At 37.2% G+C, this 22,716-nt stretch overlaps 5 protein-coding genes across 6 annotated transcripts; 4 read left to right on the forward strand and 1 right to left on the reverse strand.

Moving 5' to 3' along the window:
- The first annotated feature begins 1,753 nt into the window (after positions 1-1,753).
- LOC18613928 (P-loop containing nucleoside triphosphate hydrolases superfamily protein) lies at positions 1,754-3,908 on the forward strand. Its single transcript, XM_007051412.3, has one exon. The coding sequence runs from the start codon at positions 2,217-2,219 to the stop codon at positions 3,654-3,656; it is 1,440 nt and encodes a 479-aa protein (XP_007051474.3). The 5' UTR covers positions 1,754-2,216; the 3' UTR covers positions 3,657-3,908.
- A 2,879-nt stretch (positions 3,909-6,787) lies between these two features.
- RABA3 (RAB GTPase homolog A3) lies at positions 6,788-9,170 on the reverse strand. Its single transcript, XM_018114448.2, has 2 exons — positions 8,608-9,170; positions 6,788-7,381 (listed from the first exon to the last, which is right to left on the reverse strand). Exons 1-2 carry the CDS (start codon positions 8,859-8,861, stop codon positions 6,925-6,927), a joined length of 711 nt encoding a protein of 236 aa, XP_017969937.2. The 5' UTR covers positions 8,862-9,170; the 3' UTR covers positions 6,788-6,924.
- Positions 9,171-11,357: 2,187 nt separating this feature from the next.
- On the forward strand, positions 11,358-12,260 carry LOC108662484 (ATP synthase delta chain, chloroplastic-like). Its single transcript, XM_018122991.2, has one exon. It carries the CDS (start codon positions 11,452-11,454, stop codon positions 12,169-12,171), a length of 720 nt encoding a protein of 239 aa, XP_017978480.2. The 5' UTR covers positions 11,358-11,451; the 3' UTR covers positions 12,172-12,260.
- A 134-nt stretch (positions 12,261-12,394) lies between these two features.
- LOC18613930 (Pentatricopeptide repeat (PPR-like) superfamily protein) lies at positions 12,395-14,939 on the forward strand. Of its 2 annotated transcripts, XM_088803076.1 has the most exons (2): positions 12,928-13,063; positions 13,164-14,939. In XM_088803076.1, the coding sequence occupies exon 2, from the start codon at positions 13,203-13,205 to the stop codon at positions 14,169-14,171; it is 969 nt and encodes a 322-aa protein (XP_088659202.1). In that variant the 5' UTR covers positions 12,928-13,063; positions 13,164-13,202; the 3' UTR covers positions 14,172-14,939. The 2 variants fall into 2 exon arrangements, with proteins under 2 accessions (XP_007051476.3, XP_088659202.1); XM_007051414.3 differs by having other exon boundaries at positions 12,395-14,939.
- A 948-nt stretch (positions 14,940-15,887) lies between these two features.
- Positions 15,888-22,670, forward strand: LOC18613931 (U-box domain-containing protein 24-like). The gene is made up of 5 exons (XM_007051415.3): positions 15,888-16,250; positions 17,088-18,468; positions 19,004-19,307; positions 19,953-20,440; positions 21,154-22,670. The coding sequence occupies exons 2-5, from the start codon at positions 17,239-17,241 to the stop codon at positions 22,147-22,149; spliced, it is 3,018 nt and encodes a 1,005-aa protein (XP_007051477.1). The 5' UTR covers positions 15,888-16,250; positions 17,088-17,238; the 3' UTR covers positions 22,150-22,670.
- Positions 22,671-22,716: the final 46 nt, after the last annotated feature.

The following is a 22,716-nucleotide window of genomic DNA, read 5'->3' on the forward strand; positions in this document are numbered from 1 at the left end:
AGTTATTTCTTAACCTTTTAGATTTAATCATGCTACCCACAAAGTTAATCTCTTTGTAAAAGTGCCTTTGAAATAATCAAATTTTATTTATTAAGAATTAAGAAAAGGAAACAGGAACAAAAATTGCAATCATTCTCACTCCGCGTAAGAAAAAAGGTAGTGACAAGTATGACCATGCAAAAGGAGAAATAAAGTCTGATCATGTCCAACGTAATAACCTTTTGAAAAATATATTAAAGAGTTGGCCACTTTGCCTTTTCGACTTTGACAAATTTTGCGTATTGCTGTAGTTTGATGCCCGTTTGTTCCCAGTTGAAGCTGTGCTTTTTGTAAAAGATTTAGTCGGTAAAGGTGATAATCAGTCAAATTAAGCAGTTGAGTAAGCTAATTACTCTGTGCCCCCATCCACATGGAGAAATTTTAATCAAAAGAAGATTAATTTTCTTGTCTTCTGAGAATTGTAAAGAAATATTATAGAGAATATTCGAATCCCCAGCAAATTACATAAATTAGTTTTCGTAAGTTAGTTTGCTTAATTGATTTAATAGTTATTGGACTAATCTAGTATTTTGGGATGAGAGGAAAGACACGTGAGTCCCGTTTGTTAAACAAATGAATAAATTAAAATTTTGATGCAATCCAAGTAAGTTAGGGTATTAAAATACATTTTAGCCTTTTAAAGCACCCTTGCAGTCATGTGGCCATAAATACTTGGATTAGGTTGAATGTGATTTCTTTCTTTTGTTTAAAATAGATTAACTCTTGAAAACACTTTGATCAAAAGGGTGTTTCCATTGAATGGGTGCAGGCAAGATATTGTAAACTAAGGTAAGTAACATGTAATGTACCTTAAATGGTAATACTAATTAATTACGCAGATCTCATTGGTTTTAGCGTATGTAGCTACAAACAATTAACATGAAGATATGTTAATTTGAAATTGAAGTTTTATTTTAGAAGTTTTATTTTAGAAGTTTTATATAAGAATCCTAAAATAAAGAATGGATTTGCAAAGCTATTTTTTATCTTGTGCAAAATCACTTATATATATATAAAGAATGAATGTCATAAGATATTTTTTTTTGAAAAACATGCTACATTTTCTCAAATAATAAAGTATGCATTTATATTATTTAATTTATTTTTTATTAAGAACGGGTTAAATTTATTTGATCTTGATAAAATGATAATATTGTTATCTATAACATGATCTAATAAAATAAGTTAATACTCCAATATTAAATATGGGTTTAGGAATACAACCTTTTATAAACTTTAAATCTTATAATAGATAAAGTTTAAAGATTCGCTATATAAAGGAAAAGTCATAGCTTTTTTTATTTGTTTATATAAAAACATTAAAATTCTTATCCATTAAAAAGAGGAGGATCATAATGTATTGAAAAACGCAAAATTAATTGGATCAAATATTATTTTTATTGTGAAAACATGTGAATCAAGTAAGTTTTTGTATTTTAAATGATTTTGGTATTCACATTTTGAAAAACATCAAAATAAAATAGATATCAATTTCATAGAAGCAACTAAGGATGAAACCACATTACCTCTTAATGAAAACGAATTGCATCATTAAATCTATATGTCACACACGGGTCAATTATATTTTGCTTTTTGGCAGACCAAAGGCCACGAAAACAAAACTCAATAATAATAATAATAATAATATATTTGCTTGGCCCAGACGTGTGGGGAGAAGGCAAGTAGTTTCACTGGAACTCCTTAATAGGAACGTAAGCAAATAAATTCATATTATTTTGGTTGTCCCTGACAAGTAGGCTTGAACCAGAGTTCAAGACGCAGATACAAAAAGAAGAAATTCCTCAATTCATTATCCTGCCCCTCAACCAAATCCCTTCCCCCATCCGAACCTCCTACAAAATATATTAAAAACGTAGCATATTCCTTTTTTTTTTATTCATAAAACTCCATCTCTCTCTAATTGCTTCGATTTTGAGTGTTGACCTATCTAAGGTTGCCGGGAAGCGGCCGTATCTCGCCAAAATTTTTATTTATTATCTTTTTATTGTTTTCCTTTGCGGTTCTTTAAAAACAGCCCCTCTCTTTCAATCTTCTTAAATTCGTGTTTTCACTTCTTTCCTTTTCCTGGTAAACATGTTTTTCTTTCCCGGAAGAAGGAAAATTTCCCCTTAATATCCTTCCTCCATTAGGTTTCTCCATCTCGATTCTGGAAAACCATGACGATTCTGTATAACCCATTTTTTCTCTTGTTGATAGCTTTCATTTCCCTGTTTCTTTTCCGGGTTGTTTTGATCAAGACCGGGCTGATTTATATTGTTAAGAAAAAGTGGTGTTTCATCCAAGATTGCTTCCATGTCTACCAATTCTTCAAAGTCTCAGAATTCAACGAAAGCATGCAAAGGAACCAACTTTATCACAAAGTTTTGGTTTATCTAAATTCTCTCACTTCCATTGAAGATTCGGATTTCACCAATCTCTTCACCGGTAAAAAGCCTAATGAAATCGTCCTCCGTCTCGACCGCAACCAGGTAATCGAGGATGATTTTTTGGGTGCCAAGATTTTTTGGATTAACGAAGACAAAACTTTGGTGTTGAAGATTCGAAAAGCCGATAAACGAAGAGTTCTCCGGCCTTATCTCCAACATATCCACACGGTTTTCGATGAACTTGATGAGAAAAAACGAGACTTGAAGCTTTACATGAACGTCCGTCATCATCACGATGATCAGAACGGACGGTGGAGATCTGTTCCTTTCACGCATCCTTCAACGTTTGAAACAATAGCTATGGAATCTGACCTTAAAAACAAAGTCAAATCTGATCTCGACTCTTTTCTCAAAGCCAAACAGTATTATCATAGGCTGGGTCGTGTTTGGAAACGGAGCTATCTCCTCTACGGCCCTTCAGGTACCGGAAAATCAAGCTTTGTCGCGGCTATGGCTAATTTCTTGTGTTACGATGTTTACGACATTGACTTGTCCAAAGTTTCGGATGATTCCGACCTTAAATTCCTCTTGTTACAAAGCACGACCAAGTCCGTGATTGTCATCGAGGATCTGGACCGGTATTTGGCCGAGAGATCAACGGCCGTGAGTTTATCAGGAATTTTAAATTTTATGGATGGGATTTTAAGCTCCAGCTGCGGCGAAGAAAGAGTCATGGTCTTCACAATGAACGGCAAAGATAACGTTGACCCGGCGATTCTTAGACCGGGAAGAATTGATGTTCATATACATTTTCCTTTATGTGATTTTACGGCTTTCAAAACGCTGGCCAATAGTTACCTGGGGCTCAAGGATCATAAGCTGTTCCCGCAGGTAGAGGAGATTTTCCAAAACGGGGCAAGTTTAAGCCCGGCTGAGATTGGGGAGTTAATGATCGCGAACCGGAATTCGCCGAGCCGGGCTTTGAAGTCGGTTATCAACGCTTTGCAAACGGACGGTGATGGGAGGGGAGCTTTGAACATCGGACGGCGGTTGGGTGAGAATGGGTCGAGGAAATCGGTTGAGGAAATTGGTGAACCGAGCGGGGTTTTTTGTAAGGAAGGTGGTGCCCATGCAGTTAGGGAGTTTAAGAAATGGTACGGTTTGTTGAGGGTAAAAAGTAGTAGGAAATCTCAGTCGTTCGATCTTAGTAGCGGGCAAAACGAGGGCTGATGATGAACTCTGATCACACTGGACCGGAAGCTTAGCTTGTAGTATTGGTGAATTTTCAGCTAGATTTTTTTACTCTTAATAGCAGAATTAGAATTTGATTCTGATAAATGTTGTAGGAGTATATTCTCTTACCCCATTTTGTTACTTTTATAGTAGCTTTTTTAATTGCCTCCAAACATGTACATAATAGCATTAGATTGATGATATTTTTGTACTTTGAAAGGAAATGCATTCAATCTCACTTCCAAGCAACTTTGGGCCTAATTTCTTTGGAATTTGGAAACAGGTTATCACTTTCCAATCATCTGGGGGCGTAAATATATTTGCCTGTTTAAGTGTTCATTTGTTTTTTCTTTTGAACGTACACTGAGTTGAGAGTGAGAGAACAGTGCGGAAATTGGTGCAAAAGATTTGGTCTGAGATGGGGGGCATGGTGGATCTGAAAAGAGAAATCCACGACAGGACAGCCCTTTGCAAGTTGACCAGAGCTACAGACCACTTAAATTGGGCTGTATTGTATGTTTTTTTTTTCTCAAATTTCCCTGTTTTTAGCGCAACGTCCTTGTTTTGCTGCTGTAGAAATTATGACGGAATGGCCAACCATTTCTTGCTCCGCTTCACTCATCATTGGCCATGATGTGATTGACCCTCTATTCCGTTGGGCTCAGTTTGTCTCTAGTCCTTGGAGTTTAGTCACCGGAATCACCACAATGAATAAATTCATATCGCCGGCAACATTTTTCCAATTCAAATTACGCAATTACAACCCCTAATTATGTGCAATTTTTGTTGTAATTGTAAAAGGGTTTGGCCCAAATTCCAAAATGTAAAATTTTCCTTCTTCAAGTCTATCATTCAGTGCTTAAAGCACATTGTTAAGATGAGAAAAAGTCCTTAGATTCCCACTTGCCCGAATAAAACAACGCGTCGGGCTGTTTGATGGTGATTAGATTCTGCAATTTTTAGGTATTAATCATCTGTCAAGGGTCTCCATTTGATGCAATGCAAATGTGAAAAAATAATTTGTAAAGCAATTTCGAGAATCCCTGATAAATATTTATTCCGATTCAATACATCAAATTCCACCTTGCATTTCCACTTGGAGGCACCAAATTATCAATCGAACTCGCAATGTATGATTTTCCTAGAATAATACCGATAGAATTGAATGCCAAATGCAATGATTCCGTGGCCTAACATCCCAGGTCTTTGTTCTTGACCATTTCCTCATCCATAATATAAAAATTAATTCAATGTTTTTGGATTGGGACTCGAGTTCTAAGGACTCCATGTTTAATGCCGTTCCCCACCCCCCCCCCCCCCCCCCCCCCTTTTGTTCTTATGTTGTCCTATTGATTTGCTGATCCCATCCCATGGCTAAAGTTTACAGTATTTCCTCAGGAGTACGTCACTCTTGCTTTTCTATTGGAAGGGACAATCATAAGGGCTCTATTTAATTCAGGCCAGCTTTCAATGCGGATTGCTAGTTGCTATATACAGTTGGAGTCTGGAGGCAGCACCAAACTGCCTAGTAATTGCTTTGCCGCCCTAGTCCAGACCTACTACACCGCGGCGCTGCTGGGTTCCGTGATTAGTTGCCTCAATAAAGAGCGTGACCACATTGAGTACTAACCACACGATATCAAATAAATGCCATAGCCCGGCTAGGCCAAATAACTTATATAGGTCACATGCGTGTGGTATTTTGCAAGAAGTTTAGGCTTATTTCTCCCTTATATTTTTGGTTTAGTCGCTACTGATACCTAAGTAGCAACCTTATTATGGTTTTATGTGTGTTATTATTTTCAAGTGCTAAAAGAATAAAGACAAGGCAGACCAACAAACTTAACTAGAAATGTATCTGCTGTTTGATTCTTTGGAGGCTTGTGCAATAAAAAGTTTTAGGCATATTGTTGCCCGAAAAGTATGCTAGATGAATAAGCCAAATTGTTTTGCACATATTTTCTCCTGTTTCTAGTTTTTCATAATGTTAACACTTGTCTTAGTGGTAGAATAAAGGAAGTGACAAGTAGTGACGGCGTCACTTTTAAAAATTTATTTTTTATTATTATAATTATAAAATTTAATATATATATATATATGTATGATTATTTTTATAATTATCTTTTAGTTATACTTCATGTAAAATTTTAAAATTGTCATTAAATACATTAAAAAAAGATAAAAAAATTTATTTGATTTACAAAACTATTAAATTGTTAACCAAACTCATCCCAAGTACTCAAATTGGTTGGGTTTCAGCCTTTCGGGAAGAACCAGCAAAAAGTTCCTAGCTGTCGTCCTAGATTAGGAAGCATATCAAGTAGAAGTTGTAAAAAGAGAATTTAGGTAACTATTAAAATTTTACTAAATATAAGTTAAAATATTTGATCTTGTGTAGACTTTTACCCCCAAAGAGAATATTTATTAGCATTTCAAACCTTTCTTTAGAATAATAGGCAGCTAGATATACCTTTTAAGAAAGAAAATATTATTCTTTGTTGACGAGCACATTAAAGCAAAACTTTCCACATCTTGTTGGCCTTCCTAGCTGTCCATAATCCCTAATTCAAAAGTAAAGCAATTTGCATGATTCCAAGGATGTAAAATCCAAAATCCCACTTGCACTTTGGGCTTGGGCCAAGTTTGAACCGTTTGTGCAAAAGTAAGTTAAGCCGATAACAAAACCAGGCCCAATCTGTCCATTACAAAATCCAAATTAGAACTACCTATATATATATATATATATATTAAAATTTTGTTACATACCAATATCTTATACGTCTACAGTTAATAATTTTAAAAAAATAATAGGACTATATATATATATATATATTAAAATTTTGTTACATACCAATATCTTATACGTCTACAGTTAATAATTTTAAAAAAATAATAGGACTATATTTCACTATATATATAAATATAAAGATTAATAACTATATGTATTAGCTTAATATAAAATTTAATTCAATGCTGACTTTGGTATGTAATTAGAAGGATAAAACACACGAAATTTCACTTATCTTTAAAATGTTAAAATCATGTAATTAATACCATTACTTCTGAAATTTAACAAGACAATACAAGTAGGGAAAAGGTGATATATTTCTAACAATTGAGATGCATGCTTTTCTTATAATAAATACATCATATGATATAATTTAATATAAAAATTATAATGCACAACCCAAGAACAAAAATAACACAAAACAAGAAGGGAAAAAGAAACCAAACATTCTCTTCCTTTGAGAATGTAAATAAAAAATTAACAAGAGCATGATGATAATTTCTTCATCTCACTTATTTCTAAATCAGAACCAGCAATCAGCTCAATCTTTGATCCTTTTAACGCAGTGGCACGATCACCACCGTTGGATTTCCCATTTCCACATCCCAAAGATTTTTTACAAATCACACCATAAATTTCTTCTAGCAGCTTGAAAAATGCTTTTTCCACGTTGTCACCGCTGAGAGCAGACGTCTCGGCGAAAAACAGGCCCTGATACTCTGCGAACTCGACAGCGTCTTCTTTTGGAACCGCCCTGAGGTCCACTAGATCAGCCTTGTTTCCAATCAGCATGATGACGATGGAATTGTCGGCGTGGGCGCGTAGCTCCTCGACCCATCTCGCCACGTGATCAAAGCTCTGTCGCTTGGTGATGTCATACACTAGCATTGCCCCCAAGGCACCTCTATAATATGCGCTTGTAACTGCTCTGTACCTACAGACATCAAATTGCCCAAATTATTCAAACATTGAGTTACTGTACTATTTTATCATGGCTTGTCCTACTACTCATAAATATAGTAATATGAGCATAATTTGCAATAATTTTATCTATATTTATTTTCGGGTTTGCTAATGTTTTTTAAAGATATTATTAATATTAATTAAGATGCTATTGACAATAATTTTTTTGTTTTAAAATATAACAGTTAATAGTTAATATGATAATTTTAATATATTGAGAAAAGATAAGACAATTGATTAAACAATTAATCCTTCTAACCTTTCTCTTTTTACTTTTAATTTTTTTAAAGAAAGGAGAGAAAATTCTTGATTAATTGAGGAAAGAATTATTATAGAGGATTCCAGCTAGTTTTGGATTCTGAAATAAAATATTTGTTGAATACTTTACAACTTTTTCTTTTATCTTGGTCAAAAGTGGGGATTAAGCAGTCCAAAATTCCTACTGGTATGGCCAAATTGTGGGGCCAAAGCACCGAAATCATGTAAATCCAAACATAGAAAAGACTCAAGTGAATTTAATCCACTTTATTAATCATTTTAGATTAAATAGGATTTATAGTAAAGATTAAACTCAAAAATAGGATAAGATTAGGTCAAAGTTATAGTAATCGTTAAATTAATGTGAAAATCTAAGTCAGTAATTCGAAAGTATGACAGAATCTTTCACCTAAAATATAAATAGGCTTTAAGTTGCACTCAATGATACAAGTACACTTTCAGTCTTCGTCTTCTTCATGACAAAAAATATAAAATGTTTTAACCTGGATATTAACCAAATCTCCACCAAAATTAGATTCCTTTTTGGGTGAAGTTTTGAACAACTAGAATTTAAATCAAAATACATGAAATGCTGATGGTGTTCTGCTTAACTAGCTGTCAGCTTGGGTGAAGCACCATTTTTATTCAAAATTCCGATAATGCTGCTGCCATTATATACATTCATGATTAAACTAGTGGGATTTCAGCAATCTAAATTCTGGACCACAATTTAAGATTTGAGGATTTGAAACACCATTTGACCAAACAACTAGATGGATTAATTTGCATTATCAGCTCTGGATAATGAAGTTAAAGAAATCTCAGTTACAGACTTACAGTCCAGGCAAAGGACAAAAAAAAAAAAAAAACCAAGACTTGAGACAGCATCATTAATCTCCAAACAGGGAGCCTAGAGGGGAAAAGGAAAGAGAAGCTAACCTTTCTTGGCCAGCAGTGTCCCAGATCTGGGCCTTTATGACTTTGTGCTTAATGGGAACAGTCCTGGTCTGGAACTCTACACCAATGGTGGACTTGGAATCGAAGCAGAACTCATTTTTTGTAAACCTGGAGAGTATCTGAGTCTTGCCAACAGCTGAGTCGCCGATCACCACCACTTTAAACACGTAATCTATTTTCTCTGGAACATTTTCTTGGTGATTCTTGACGTCAACACCATTCATCTCTTCGTTCATTTTCACTGGCTTAGAAGCAAACAACCACTAAAGCCAAGAAAAAGAATAGCACCCACGCACCCTTTTCTTTGCTCCTTTTTGCAGTGCTGCAAAAACAAGTACTACTACTACTTCTAAAATTAAATATGAAGTTTAAACGTTGGTATTGTTTTTGGCCTCTAGAGTTGGGGGTAAGTGGGAGTAAGTAAAGAAAAAGCGAAAATATATTAAAAATGTGAACAAAAAAAGAAAAGAAGAGATGGGAGCGGACAAGACTGGGGTTCAAGGGTTCTAGTCACCAGTCACTGATGTAAAAGAGAGAGTCATGGCAATTAGTCATGTCCTTGTCTCTCTATTAATGCTTTATCGTGGGTGTACCAATGCTGTTTTCATTAATTTATTTAATAGAAAATGATGGAGGCCAAAAGCTAACCACTAAGCAGAAGAAGAAGGGCATAATACTATAACCTTTCTTTTGCCTAATGCGGTGGCGGATTGGGATCTGTCAGACTGAAACTTGGTGCCACATACACAGAACAATAATCTCACAATTCCTGGCATAATCTCCGGACGAAGCTGTTCTAATGATAGTTACAAGTGCTTTTGCAAAGGTAATTAAAAAAAAGCAAAAGGTGTTGTTTTGTTCCTTAAATCCTTATAATTGAAAATTTGGAAACCTTGGGTTGTCACTTAATTTCCAAGCATCCTTGTCATTTCATTACTATGTTTTAATGATATGATCAAAGCAAATATGCGGTCTGGCTAAAACCTGGCCGAAGTTGTCAAGTTGGCATTAAAGGAGAGGGCAGACCCAACTATTTTCTTGACCCCTATTTAATGCATTCAGGGTACCGTACACATACAGGCTGATTGGTTTTCTCCTCAGTTTAATTATTTTCTGGCCCTGTATTAAATTGCATCCTGGAACATCATTTGGTTCTGTTTTTTCTTTTTTCCTTAAAATCGTGTTATGGTCGAACATGATTCATCTGATGGTATGGCTATTCTATGCATTTAATTTTGGGGTGCTGAATTATTGTTCTATGTGCATAATAAAAGCCTGGCAATAAATAACATGTGAGCACAAAAGGGGAGGGGGAAAAAGAGCAGACGAAGCTTCTAAATGATCTGTTGCCATCGTAGGAAATAACGTGGACCTTCAATATGTTTTGCACCGACAAACTTTGGCTTAGTAGCATTCCCAAGAACAGCCCCACGTCGTTGAAGGAATTTCCAAGAACAGAAATTCTCCTATCTAATTCCTTAAACCGAATTTTCCAACCCCAAACCGCTCATTACATCTTGAAATTGATTTTTCCTACTTTCCCTAAAGAGTGAACAATGCTTTTTTTTTTTTTTTTTTGTGTATTGACTTCTTCTTGAAAAGAACTTCTCCCCCACCATAAATTATAAACACTTTAAAAAAGCAAGCTAATCAGCAATGATTTCATTTGCTTAGTACTATTAGAACGACCGTCCTCCAATTGTTTAACGTTGGTCATGCTCGCATGTAAACAAGGAAGCTGAGTTAAAAGGGCAAATGTACCGGAAAGTGAAGAAAGCAAGAGGGGGAAAACCAATGAAAGGGCAAAGATCCTGAGACAATCAATGGATTGGAGGGGCCACCAGTTATGTACTCCGAATATTTTGTTTTCATTGGAATTCCCAAGCAAATCCCAGATACAAAGTCACTGTACATTTAAACTTTACTAGACCAAGAAATCTGGGTGTAGATTTGGAGGGGTTGGAGCTGGGTCCAGACTCTCCAGAGACCTTAAGCATAGGGCGAAGGGCAGATTAGAGACCACAGAGTTCGAATCGAATAATGGGCTGGTCCCATGTATCTTTTCCAGAGGTTTTGTAGGCTCAAATGAGGACGAGATAGGTTTATGGAAATGGGCCATTGTTGTGAAGTCCAGGACAAGTCTTGTTAACTTCTCTTTGGTGAGCTTTGTTTGGTCTAAAGTTGACAAAAAAAATAAAAATAAAAATTACATTTAACCAAGAAATCCTTGCCTTTATGGATACCAATTCGTTTTTAATTTAGGAAAGGAACAGTAGAGAATTTGAGCATAACAATTCTTTAATAGAAATACTTATCTCTATAATTAGATTTAATATTCGAATTCACCTAAGTATAAAATTAAATGTATATGTAATTCATATTTCATGAAATTTTAATTATTTTAAAGGATAAGATTCAAATTTACCATTTTACTTTGTAATTTGATGCAAAAATAATTCAAAATTAAAGATAAAAAAATATTCTGTTAAAAAATAAAAGAATATTTTACAAATATTTTAATTTTGATAATTTTAATTAAATTTAAAATTAAAATAATAAAATTGTGATGAATAACAAATTTGATCCATAATTCAAATTAAAATGATAAATTTAAATCTCATCCACTATTTTAACTATAATTGTCTCAATCAAAAAAAAATATATATAAATGCTTTATGACTTTATTATGAATAAATTGATTTTCATATTTTAATTTCAACCACATAAAAACCTATTACCTTATCCCGTTTCTTTCTGCAACAAGAAAATGACATCACAAGTTTAATTCCCCACGGCCCACCGGCACTCCCCACGACGTGTCTCTCCATGGATGCTCTTTCGAGCTCCGTCTCAACCTTCAAAGTCCCTAACGTTAACTCAACATCTCGCGAGTTCCGTCGCTGGAAAACCCCCAACAGACACCGCCAACTTCCTCCACGGTCTCCACAATGTTCAAATATCTTATCGAGCGCCAGAACCACCACCATCTCCTCCACCAAAACCAACTCTTCTACTCACAAAACCCTTACGTCTCCATTCTTCTCCACCTCTCAAGCCTCACCTTTCATTTCATCTCCTTATTATGTCCATTCAAAACCAGCCAGCGGGTACGCCGCAGCCCTTCTAGACATAGCCCAGTGCAACACTTCACTTGATGCAGTGCAAAAAGATGTTCAGAAGTTGTCAAAACTGCTCCACCACGGCCATGTCCAAGCTTTCTTGAGTGACCCTTTTGTTGGTGACGAAGAGAAGGGAAAAGCAGTGAAGGAACTGGCTAGAAAAGGGAAGTTCAACAAGCACCTGGTTAGATTGCTAAAGATGCTGATCAAGAGGAAGGAGTTGGGGATGGTAAGTGAAGTGTTGGAGGAGTTCGAGAGGATTTATGATGAGTTGAGTGAGACCAAAGTGGTATGGATTTCGTCAGAGAAGAAGATAAAGGAAGACAGGTTGTTTAGAATTGCTAAGAGGGTGCAAGAGCTTAGCGGAGCTGTGAAAGTCAAGATCAGGAATTTGGTTGGGGACAAGTTACCAGCCGTTGCTGTATAATTAAGATGCAATAACAATGTAATTATTGCTGTATCAATTTGAATCATTGCGCAGCGGAATTTCCTTTTAAAAAAGGATATTTGGTTTTATTTTAGCCAATATATATAATCCTTGTGCATGCCCAAAACCAAAAGCAGGTAATTTATCGATCCTTGCTTATATTAAAAAAAAACAATTGATAAAAATCGAAGGTAATAAAATACGAGGGTAGTGACTAGCAAGGGTTAGTAGCGAGTTTGCAAGATTCGACGTCGTTTTGCAAGTTTAAATTGAAGTTAGCGTTACCGCCGTCCTTCATTCCAAGTTTAACCTGTATCAGCGTCTTGCGCAAAGCTCCTCTTGGGGTTCTGTTTCTCCCAACCATGATGCATCGCTGTCAAATGCACCACCGATTAGGGATCGGACTCCTCCGTCCGGTCGCCACCTTCCGGTCATTCAGCACCGTCGACCTCTCCAACGTAGATCCCTCGTCCCCACTCCTCCAATACTACACCGTCACACCCCCAATCAAACCCTGGCCCCAACGCCTCTACCCGAAACGCCTCGTCTCCATGATCACCTGTCAACAAAACCTCGATCTTGCCCTCCAAATATTCCTCTATGCTGGAAAATTCCACCCAAACTTTTACCACAATTACGACACCTACCACTCCATCATCCACAAACTCTGTCGAGCACGCGCCTTTGAGCCCATGGAATCCCTCCTCTCTCAGCTCCAAGATTCCCAAATCAAATGCGGTGAAAATCTTTTCATCTCGGTAATCCGCAATTACGGCCTCGCTTCCCGCCCAAAACTAGCACTAAAAACCTTTTTACGGATCGAAAATTTTAACGTCCAACGATCCGTTAGATCCTTAAATACCTTGTTAAACGCTTTGGTTCAAAACAAACGGTACGATTTGGTTCACATTATGTTCAAAAACAGCAAAACAAAATTTGGCGTTGTACCAAATGTTTTTACTTGCAATATTTTGATCAAAGCACTTTGTCAGGAAAACGACGTCGAAGCCGCATATAAAGTGTTCGATGAAATGCCTTCAATGGGAATGGTACCTAATGTGGTTACTTATACGACAATTCTCGGCGGTTACGTGGCGAGAGGCGATATGAAAAATGCGAAGAGGGTTTTTGGGGAGTTATTGGATAGAGGCTGGGTTCCTGATGCGACGACGTATACGGTTTTGATGGATGGGTATTGTAGATTAGGGAAGTTCAGTGAAGCCGTTAAAGTGATGGATGAAATGGAGGAAAATGGTGTTGTTCCGAATGAGGTTACTTATGGAGTTATGATTGAGGCTTTCTGTAAGGAGAAGAAGTCTGGGGAGGCGCTTAACTTGTTTGACGATATGCTTGAGAGAAAGTATATCCCTAGTTCTTCGCTTTGTTGTAAAGTAATTGATGTCTTGTGTGACGAAGGCAAAGTGGAGGAAGGTTGTTACTTGTGGAAGAAGATGTTGAAGAATGACTGTTTGCCCGATAATGCAATATTGAGTACGTTGATACATTGGCTCTGTAAGAAAGGGAAGGTTTGGGAGGCTAGGAAAATGTTTGATGAGTTCGAGAAAGGTTCCGTTCCTAGTTTGTTGACTTATAATACTTTGATTAACGGAATGTGTGAGAGAGGGGAATTGAATGAGGCTGGGAAGTTGTGGGATGATATGGTGGAGAAAGGGTGCAATCCGAATGTGTTCACGTACAATATGTTGATTAAGGGGTTTTGTAAGATGGGGAATGTGATGGAAGGGATTAGGATTCTGGAGGAAATGTTGGATAAAGGTTGCTTTCCAAATAAGGTAACTTACAGTGTATTGATTGAGGGGCTTCAGGATATGGGAAAGGAAGGGGAAGTTGGGAAGGTTGTTTCAATGGCTATGTCAAGAGGGAGAGTTGATGGGAGTTCTTGGGATCTTTTTTTAACCAAGATTGTTGGCAAGCTGGACAGTGGGGTGGATGTTCTTGATCAATTGTTACTGGAGAGTGTTACCAATAGGAACACTTAATAAGAATCTCTGATATGGAATGTTGTTTAGACATTAACTGGGTCATAAGGTTTTTCTTGGGCTACATGGTTATTTAAAGGGAGATGGGACAACAATGGGGAGTGTGACACCAGATTCTTATCAATGATTGCAATTTCTGTCATGAATTGGTTGTAACTCTGGCTATGAAACAGGTCATCATGAGAACTTGGGGAACAAGCTGTTTGAGATTCCCTCAGCCAATTCAACTGACTTTCTTTGGCGAAGTACCGTATTGAAGTAAGGACTAAAGTCTTTACCATGATTGTAAAGTGAGCTGTAAGTGACCAAGATGTCTCACTACGTATAGAAGTTTTCTAAGCTAGCAGGTTTGACAGTTAGCACCCTGAAGTTTGCAATCACTTTCCAGCTGAGAAGATTCTCTTTTTACAATGATAACAGAATAATAACGTTGATCTCGCATGGATGTGGAAGATCAGATTTGCATGTTGACTACTGGCATAACGGTGGTGTGGGGATAGGTCCTTGGATAAAGACTCGGTAATTCAACTTTGAAGGTTTAATTTTTAAAACTCGTGTTGGTCATGTTGTCGTCCTTGGTGCTGCAAACGAAGACAGCTGGTGGATAACATTAACAAGCTGTAGTTTGTACTACTACCCACATTTTCTCTGTAAGTGTTTGCATCTGATGACTAATTCTAGATTATCTCTAATAAGACCTTATGATGCAAACTGACATTGCAAAGTATGTAAAAGAAATATATATAAAGTAGCAAATTTTTTAATTTATATTGGAGCAGCCCTGATTTATTTATGAAATCCAGCTGGATGGGCTTTAACGGCAGAAACATTTCTAATTGCCCAACTCTCTTGTAGTTGTAGATCAAGAATTGGTCTTTTAACCTTTCGTTTGTTTTTTGACTAGTGGTTGTTATGAAGGCGACCATTGCCGTTCTTACTCATAAGGGGATTATCAAAAGTCTAGCCTTTGATAGTCTTTGGCCGAGTGGCTAGCTAACGTATCACATGAAAAATCATGCGGTTTTACTCAACCATTCTTCTCAAGCATCTCTATGCAGCTCTGCTCGACAAGTAATTAAATGATCATAGCCAATGGTAAGAGGGCTTCAAATATATATATATATATATATATATATATATATATATATATATATATTTAAATTCAAAAAAAAAATCTAATTAGACAAAACACACGAAAATCATGAGACATTTTGTTATAAAGAAAAAGGCATTAATTTGGTTCCTTCCTCCATGCAATGCTTTGCATGAATTCATCTGTTCACGTTCTATGCAAATGGGAATGCTTCCTGAAATGCTGACTTCTTTTCCCATTTATAGAGAACCCAAGTCGTTTAAAAACAACTCAAAAGCGTTTTTGAGCTGAAATGTAGGCTTTGACAGTTCCATCGACTTTCGTATTTAACGCATGTAATCTGTTTGGTTACATTTCGTTTGGCCTTTTGCATCGGGGTTTATGTTTGCTTAAATTCAGTAAACTCCAAAGGGAATGGGTTTCCAAAAGGCTGCGCTTCCCTCCTGTGTTATTGTTTTGAGTTTTGTTTTTGTTTTTGTTTTTGTTTTTCCGTTTTACAGACAAAGGCCCAGCTGAGGTTATAATGTTAGAAAAAGGACCCCGTGGTTAAGAAGGTAGGACGTGGCGAGTAATAATTTAACCAGTGGAATTTATTTTAAAAGGACATTTTCCAGGTCAAAGCAAGAAATAAACAAAGAGTGAAGACCGAGCCTTGGAACACAACAGGACAGCATTAACAAGACTTTCATGAGCCGTCTCCTTTACTTTTTCTGCGAACAGTGGACACAGCAAATTACTTATAATACAATTTGGGAAAGATAATAAAAAGAGAAACGAGCTAAGAGAAGAAGTTCTTCTTTTCTTGATTTTTAAATGTATTTTTAAGTGGGGAGCTCTCTTGTCCGGCGGCTGGAGTCTCCTCCCAGAGTCCCAGTGACCCGATCGCCATATTTCCGGGAAATTTTCCTTCAAAAAAAGTCCTCTTTTGAAGTAATCTGTAGCTGTGGGCTGGTGGATTCTTTCTTCAACATTAATTTATTTTTCAGGTCCTCTTTCTCTCTCTCTCTTGTAATTCAGCTTTTCTAGCTGGTTGACTATGTGGGTCGTCGCTTGTGCTTCAAGTAGATAAGTACTGTAATTTGAGTTCTCCGAATTGCTCTTTTGAAGGTTCAATTTTGAAGAAAAAGATATTTAAAGTTCATTTTTTTGTCAAGATCTCATTTTCTTTGAATTTCTACTTGAGTTGGTTCATTTTCATACTTTTTTCTTTATTTATTTATTTATTTTCGGTTTCAAGTCCCATCTACAATGATGCATTTGTTGCTTTCTATTTAGTTTCCCCCTCGGACTATTCTGCTAACTTGTGTTTGGTTGCCTAGAAAATGTAAGAAATGAAAGAGAACTGAAATTTTTTTGTTGTAGCGTTGCAAGGTCTACTGCTTGAGAAAACAAGTTTGACTTGAACGTTTTTAATTTATGGAAATCGGGTGAGACGAACCTTAATTATTTTGATCAAGAAGAGAAAAAAAAAAAGCTCAGTCTTTTCTTATGAGAGAATAAATTGATTTTATGTCTTCATTTGTGTTTTCTTGGCAACCAAACAGAAAGTTTAACGTGTCTTTGATCTTTTTAATGGGATTGGGGTGATTATCGTATGGGGGAGGGCCGCCTGCTTTGTTGTTAGCTTCTTACTTGGGCCAGCAAAAAGAAAGGTCCTTTAGTATGCTATCTTTGCTACTTCATTCTTTTTTACTCAAGCAATCTATGGGAGGCAATGTTCCGCGTAACTTCACTTATATTTCTTGCTATTAATCTGGCATAGTGGTCAAGAAGTTTTAAGCAAATAGCTCTGAGAGGCTTATTCAATTTTGATTTTCATGTAGGTGTTTTGTTTAATAAAAATGGAAGCATTATTTTTGGATGGAAATGCTTCTACCACAATCTTGCAGCTAGGCTTTTGCCATTTTTGGTTGGCTCATTGATCATATTGGAAAAAAGGGTTATGCTTCTTAGATTGCATTGGGTTGTGATGTGATGGCAATAGACATAGTCACTAGTGCCTCATTTGTTCCGGCTTCAGAGATCCTTTCTCAGACTGTAGAGGCCATTCTTGAGACTGTGGTTGCTGCAAATGATGTCCTTTTTAAGAAGGATAGTTTCAAGGAACTTGCAACTTACTTAGAGAGAATTGTCCCAGTTCTAAAAGAGTTAAATAGAAAATATATTTCTAATTCTGAGAGCTTGAACAGTGCTATTCAGATTCTCAATCGAGAAATCAAAGCTGCAAAGCAACTGACTCTAGAATGCAGCACCAAAAGCAAAGTATATCTCCTTATGAATAGCCGTGGAATAGTCAAGCGCCTAGAGGATACTGCAAGAGAGATAAGCAGGGCACTAAGTCTCCTTCCATTGACATCTTTAGAACTTTCTTCAGGTATAGTTGTAGAAATTGGAAATCTCTGTGACAGTATGCAGCAGGCTGAGTTCAAGGCTGCTATAGGAGAAGAAGAGATCTTAGAGAAAATTGAGACAGGCATACAGGAGAGGAATGCTGATCGTTCTTATGCGAACAATTTGCTGGTTCTCATTGCAGAAGCTGTTGGGATACCTACTGAGAGGTCTGCTTTAAAAAAGGAATTTGAAGATTTCAAAAGTGAGATTGAAAATGTCAGGCTTAGGAAGGACAAGGCTGAAGCTATACAAATGGATCAGATAATTGCTTTGTTGGGAAGGGCAGATGCTGCTTCTTCTCCTAAAGAGAAAGAGATGAAGTATTTCACTAAGCGGAAATCTCTGGGTAGTCAACCACTGGAGCCTCTCCAATCATTTTATTGTCCAATCACTCGGGATGTAATGGTAGATCCAGTGGAGACTTCTTCAGGACAGACATTTGAGAGAAGTGCCATAGAAAAGTGGTTTACAGAGGGGAACAACTTATGCCCTCTGACGATGACCCCACTAGACACATCAATTCTACGCCCTAACAAAACTCTGAGGCAGTCAATAGAAGAGTGGAAGGACAGAAACACTATGATAACAATTGCTTCCATGAAACCCAATCTCACATCTGGAAATGAGGAAGAAGTGCTTCATTGTCTAGGACAGCTAAAGGATCTTTGTGAAAGAGACCTGCACCGAGAGTGGGTAATATTGGAGAACTATATACCAGATCTTATTCAACTTCTTGGTGGAAAAAATCGTGACATAAGGAATCGTGTGCTTGTCATGCTTCACATTTTGACGAAGGATAATGATGATGCAAAGGTACTCTACCTGAAACTGGATCCTTTTGATTCTCTCCTTTAGTTTTCTGCAGTAAATTGCAACTAGATATCTTTAATCATATTGAAAAGGATCTTCTCGCAGATACAGGTAGTAGTGAAATGCATGATCAGGCATGTTAGGAATTAGATTCAGCTGTTTGCGTAACATGCACAAACAATTATATTTCACATACCTTTTCATCTTCGCCTAGTGTTGGATTTTGTTTTGTTTCACTTCACTTCATAAATATGAGCTTCAGTCACTATTATTGAATTATAGGATACAGTAGAGGAGTTGAATTTTTGAAAGAATAGACTACTAAAGTATATATCTGGGATCACATTCATCTCAGTATCCCATATTACAAATCTGTTCTGCTTACCATTGATGTAGGGTACTCATGCTGATTTACCGTCTTCTTTAACCAGAACAGGCTTACTTGCAAGTGCCTTGCATGAATATGGATTCATGCTAACCAAGAGTTGCATATATGTTTCTCACATGTTTTCTACCCAAAAATTGGAATATCTTGCAGGATAGAGTGGCAAAAGTTGATAATGCGATTGAATCTGTAGTTCGATCCCTGGGGCGTCGTATTGATGAAAGGAGGTTAGCAGTGGCATTACTTTTAGAGCTATCAAAATATAATTTGTTACGAGACAGCATTGGGAAGGTTCAGGGTTGCATTCTCCTGTTGGTGACAATGGCAAATGGTGATGACATTCAAGCTGCCAGAGATGCAGAGGAAATATTGGAGAATCTTTCATTTTCTGATCAGAACATCATACAGATGGCAAGGGCAAACTATTTTAAACATTTGCTTCAGCGTCTGTCTACAGGTTCATGCCCCAAACTTGATGAGCTTTTAAGTTCTCAATAGGATATTCATATTTCCTCATCCATCCCAACCTGATCACTTGACAAGTTCATCCTATAATCATGTTGTATGATGTATATTTTTGAAGAATCAAGAGACTGCATTTTCAGAGAGCATTTTGACCAGATAAAGTATCTGAAAAACCCAGGTTATCCATGAAAAGTTGGCTCATTAGTGCACTACGATTAATCAACTTGTACTTCAAGAAATTGAAATTATAGGCCATATTATACTTAATGTTAACATCCAGCATTTTCTTAATCTCAATATTGGTGCATGGTTCCACCTGAAGATAATCATGTAACATACAGATGAGGAGGTCTGGAGTCCTTGTTTGTATCGTTTTCTTGGCAGTGATTCAACTTTAAAGAGATGCCAATTTTATTACTGTAGTTGTATCCACTTCTTCAAATATAAACAATTTCAACATTTCTAGTAGAGCCGCAGAAGTGGTTTATGTGGCTGCAGTTAGGTGTATAAATTGTCCCTATTTCCTTCCACATTCAGCTTTTGGTACACATTGGTATTGTGCATCAAATTGCAATGTCTCAATGGTTTTTGGCATTATTTGAGAAACTCTTACTGAAGTGTTTCTAAATCTCTGCAGGACCAGAAGATGTAAAACTGGTCATGGCAACAACTTTGGCTGAAATGGAGTTGACTGACCATAATAAAGTTGTATTGCTCGAAGGAGGTGCACTGGATCCACTTCTTGACTGGATCTCTCAAGGTGATATTCAGATGAAAAGTGTAGCTGTTAAAGCTCTTCGAAACCTCTCAAGTGTACCAAAAAATGGCTTGCAGATGATCAAAGGAGGTGCAGCACGTGCTTTAGTTGACCTCCTTCGCATCAGTACACCTTCCCCATCCTTACGAGAACAGGTTGCTGCAACAATAAAGCACCTTGCAGTATCCACTATGTCACAAGAATCCAAAGAGACGCCGGTTTCATTATTGGAATCAGATGAGGATATTTTCATGCTATTCTCTTTGATTAACCTGACGGGGCCAGAAGTCCAACAAAACATCCTTCAGATCTTCCAAGCATTGTGCCAATCCCCCTTTGCAGCAAATATCAAGACCAAGCTGACACAGGTATACATCTTTTTGGAGAATGATGTTACTCTGCTCTTTTGTGCTGGAATGTATTTCTTCTAAGAAAAAATTTTAACTAGGTTAATTTGCTCTTGGGAGAAAAATAACAAAGGTGGCTGTATTAAAGTAGAGGTTGAAATAATTGTGAACAACAATGATCCCTGAAACAAGCTACACCTAGGAAACTTCCATAACATGTCTATGATGCCCAGGCGCTGCCTCCTTTCAACTGATTGCTCAATGCCTAATGCAGAAGTTAGGTTGCTTACCCTGATGAATTAGCTATAGGGAGCAAAGTTCTGGCTCCCTTTGTTTTCTTCTACCGCAAAGACATTTTCTTGCTTTATCTAGGGCGTTGGTAGTTATTGCTTTTAGTGATTCCTTGAATTCTGGCTTCTGAATGGGTTGAATTACTTATAGAGATTAACCTTTTCAAAGTATCTTGAAAGTCTGAATTCATATGTGAAATAAGCACCGTCTTGATTTTTTTTTTCATTTTAAATTTGCATGGACATATTTCTCTTTCTTTTCCTCTCTTCTTTTATTATTTGAGCATGCTGTTATTGTTCCCGACCTCCAAACTTCTTCTTTTATATGTTTGTATGCCTACTCATATTTCTCCAGTCAAATGCATATTTCTCTGGATTTGACTTGTCTATGTAATTGTTTTGCTGGATATCATTTCAACTCCAACTGATTTATGACATTAACAGTGCTCAGCCATCCAAGTACTAGTCCAGTTATGTGAGCGTGATATTGAAAATGTACGGCCAAATGCTGTGAAGCTTTTCTGTTGCTTGGTAAATGATGGTGATGAAGCCACTATCCTGGAGCATGTGCATCAGAGATGCCTTGAGACTCTACTTAGGATCATCCAGTCTTCTAATGATGAGGAAGAAGTTGCTTCTGCTGTGGGCATTATTTCGAACCTCCCAGAAAATGCCCAGATCACTCAATGGCTTGTGGATGCTGGTGCAATTCCAATAATTTTTCAGCTTCTTTGCAATGGCAGGCAGAATGATTCCCATAGAAGTCAGTTAGTGGAAAATGCTGTTGGAGCCATCTGCCGTTTTACTGCTCCAACAAATCTGGAATGGCAAAAGAGAGCAGCTGAAGCTGGCGTTATCCCCATTTTAGTTCACTTGTTGTATTTGGGGACCACCATGACCAAAAACCATGCAGCCACTTCTCTGTCTCGTTTTTCCCTGAGTTCGCGTGAGCTGAGCCGGCCAATACCAAAGCACAAGGGATTCTGGTGCTTTTCAGCTCCACCAGAGACCAGTTGCCAGGTTCATGGAGGAATTTGTTCTGTTGAATCATCATTTTGTCTTGTCGAAGCTGAAGCAGTGAGACCCCTTGTAATGGTTCTTGAAGAATCAGATCCTGGAGTGTGTGAAGCTTCTTTAGATGCACTGTTGACTTTAATTGAAGGTGAAAGACTGCAAAGTGGTATTAAGGTGCTAGCAGAAGCAAATGCAATAACACCAATGATAAAATTTCTTAGTTCACCTTCCCTCAGACTGCAGGAAAAAGCTCTACATGCTTTGGAAAGGATTTTCCGGCTGCCTGAGTTCAAACAGAAGTATGGTCCCTCCGCTCAGATGCCTCTAGTGGATTTAACACAGCGAGGCAATAGTAGCATGAAGTCTCTTTCAGCCAGAATACTTGCTCACTTGAATGTGCTTCATGACCAGTCTTCTTATTTCTAGAGAATTCAATGGCTTTGACTTTCTTGAATCATATCTGAGGAGATAATGACCCACACAGAACTCACCTCAATGCTTTTATTTTGCAAGGACGGTAAAACTGGTGCACATCCTCAGGCTTAAAACTCTATATTTCTAAGCAGAACAGAACATGCCTTTCTTCTCAATAATAAAGGCCTGCTGACTAATTCACCTCGCAACCTAAGCAAGAACCATCAACCACCTATGTTGTTGTGGGCGGGGGTGTATCTGTTTATGCTGTTGCTTGTCACTGCTTGAGTAGCGGCACCTTGAATCCAAGATGATAGAAATCAAATTAGTGATTTGCTGTAAAGAGAACCATTGCAGGGAAGAGATTTACAAGTGGCTCATATTAGATGCCATGGGATTTGTTCGGTCTGTACAGTTGAAGTCCATTTGACAATTGGTTTGTTCGGTCTGTAAAGGAAATCTTGTAAGCATACCACTTGCGAGATAGCTAGGCATATTGATATTTTCTTGGAAATTGAATTCTTTTTCTTGCATCTTCTCTGGTTCTCCTTTCCATTCTTTCATTGCCCAAGTCGTTGC

This window comes from Theobroma cacao, chromosome 1 (assembly GCF_053813885.1).
Source record: "Theobroma cacao isolate CCN51 chromosome 1, ASM5381388v1, whole genome shotgun sequence".
NCBI lineage: Eukaryota > Viridiplantae > Streptophyta > Magnoliopsida > Malvales > Malvaceae > Theobroma > Theobroma cacao.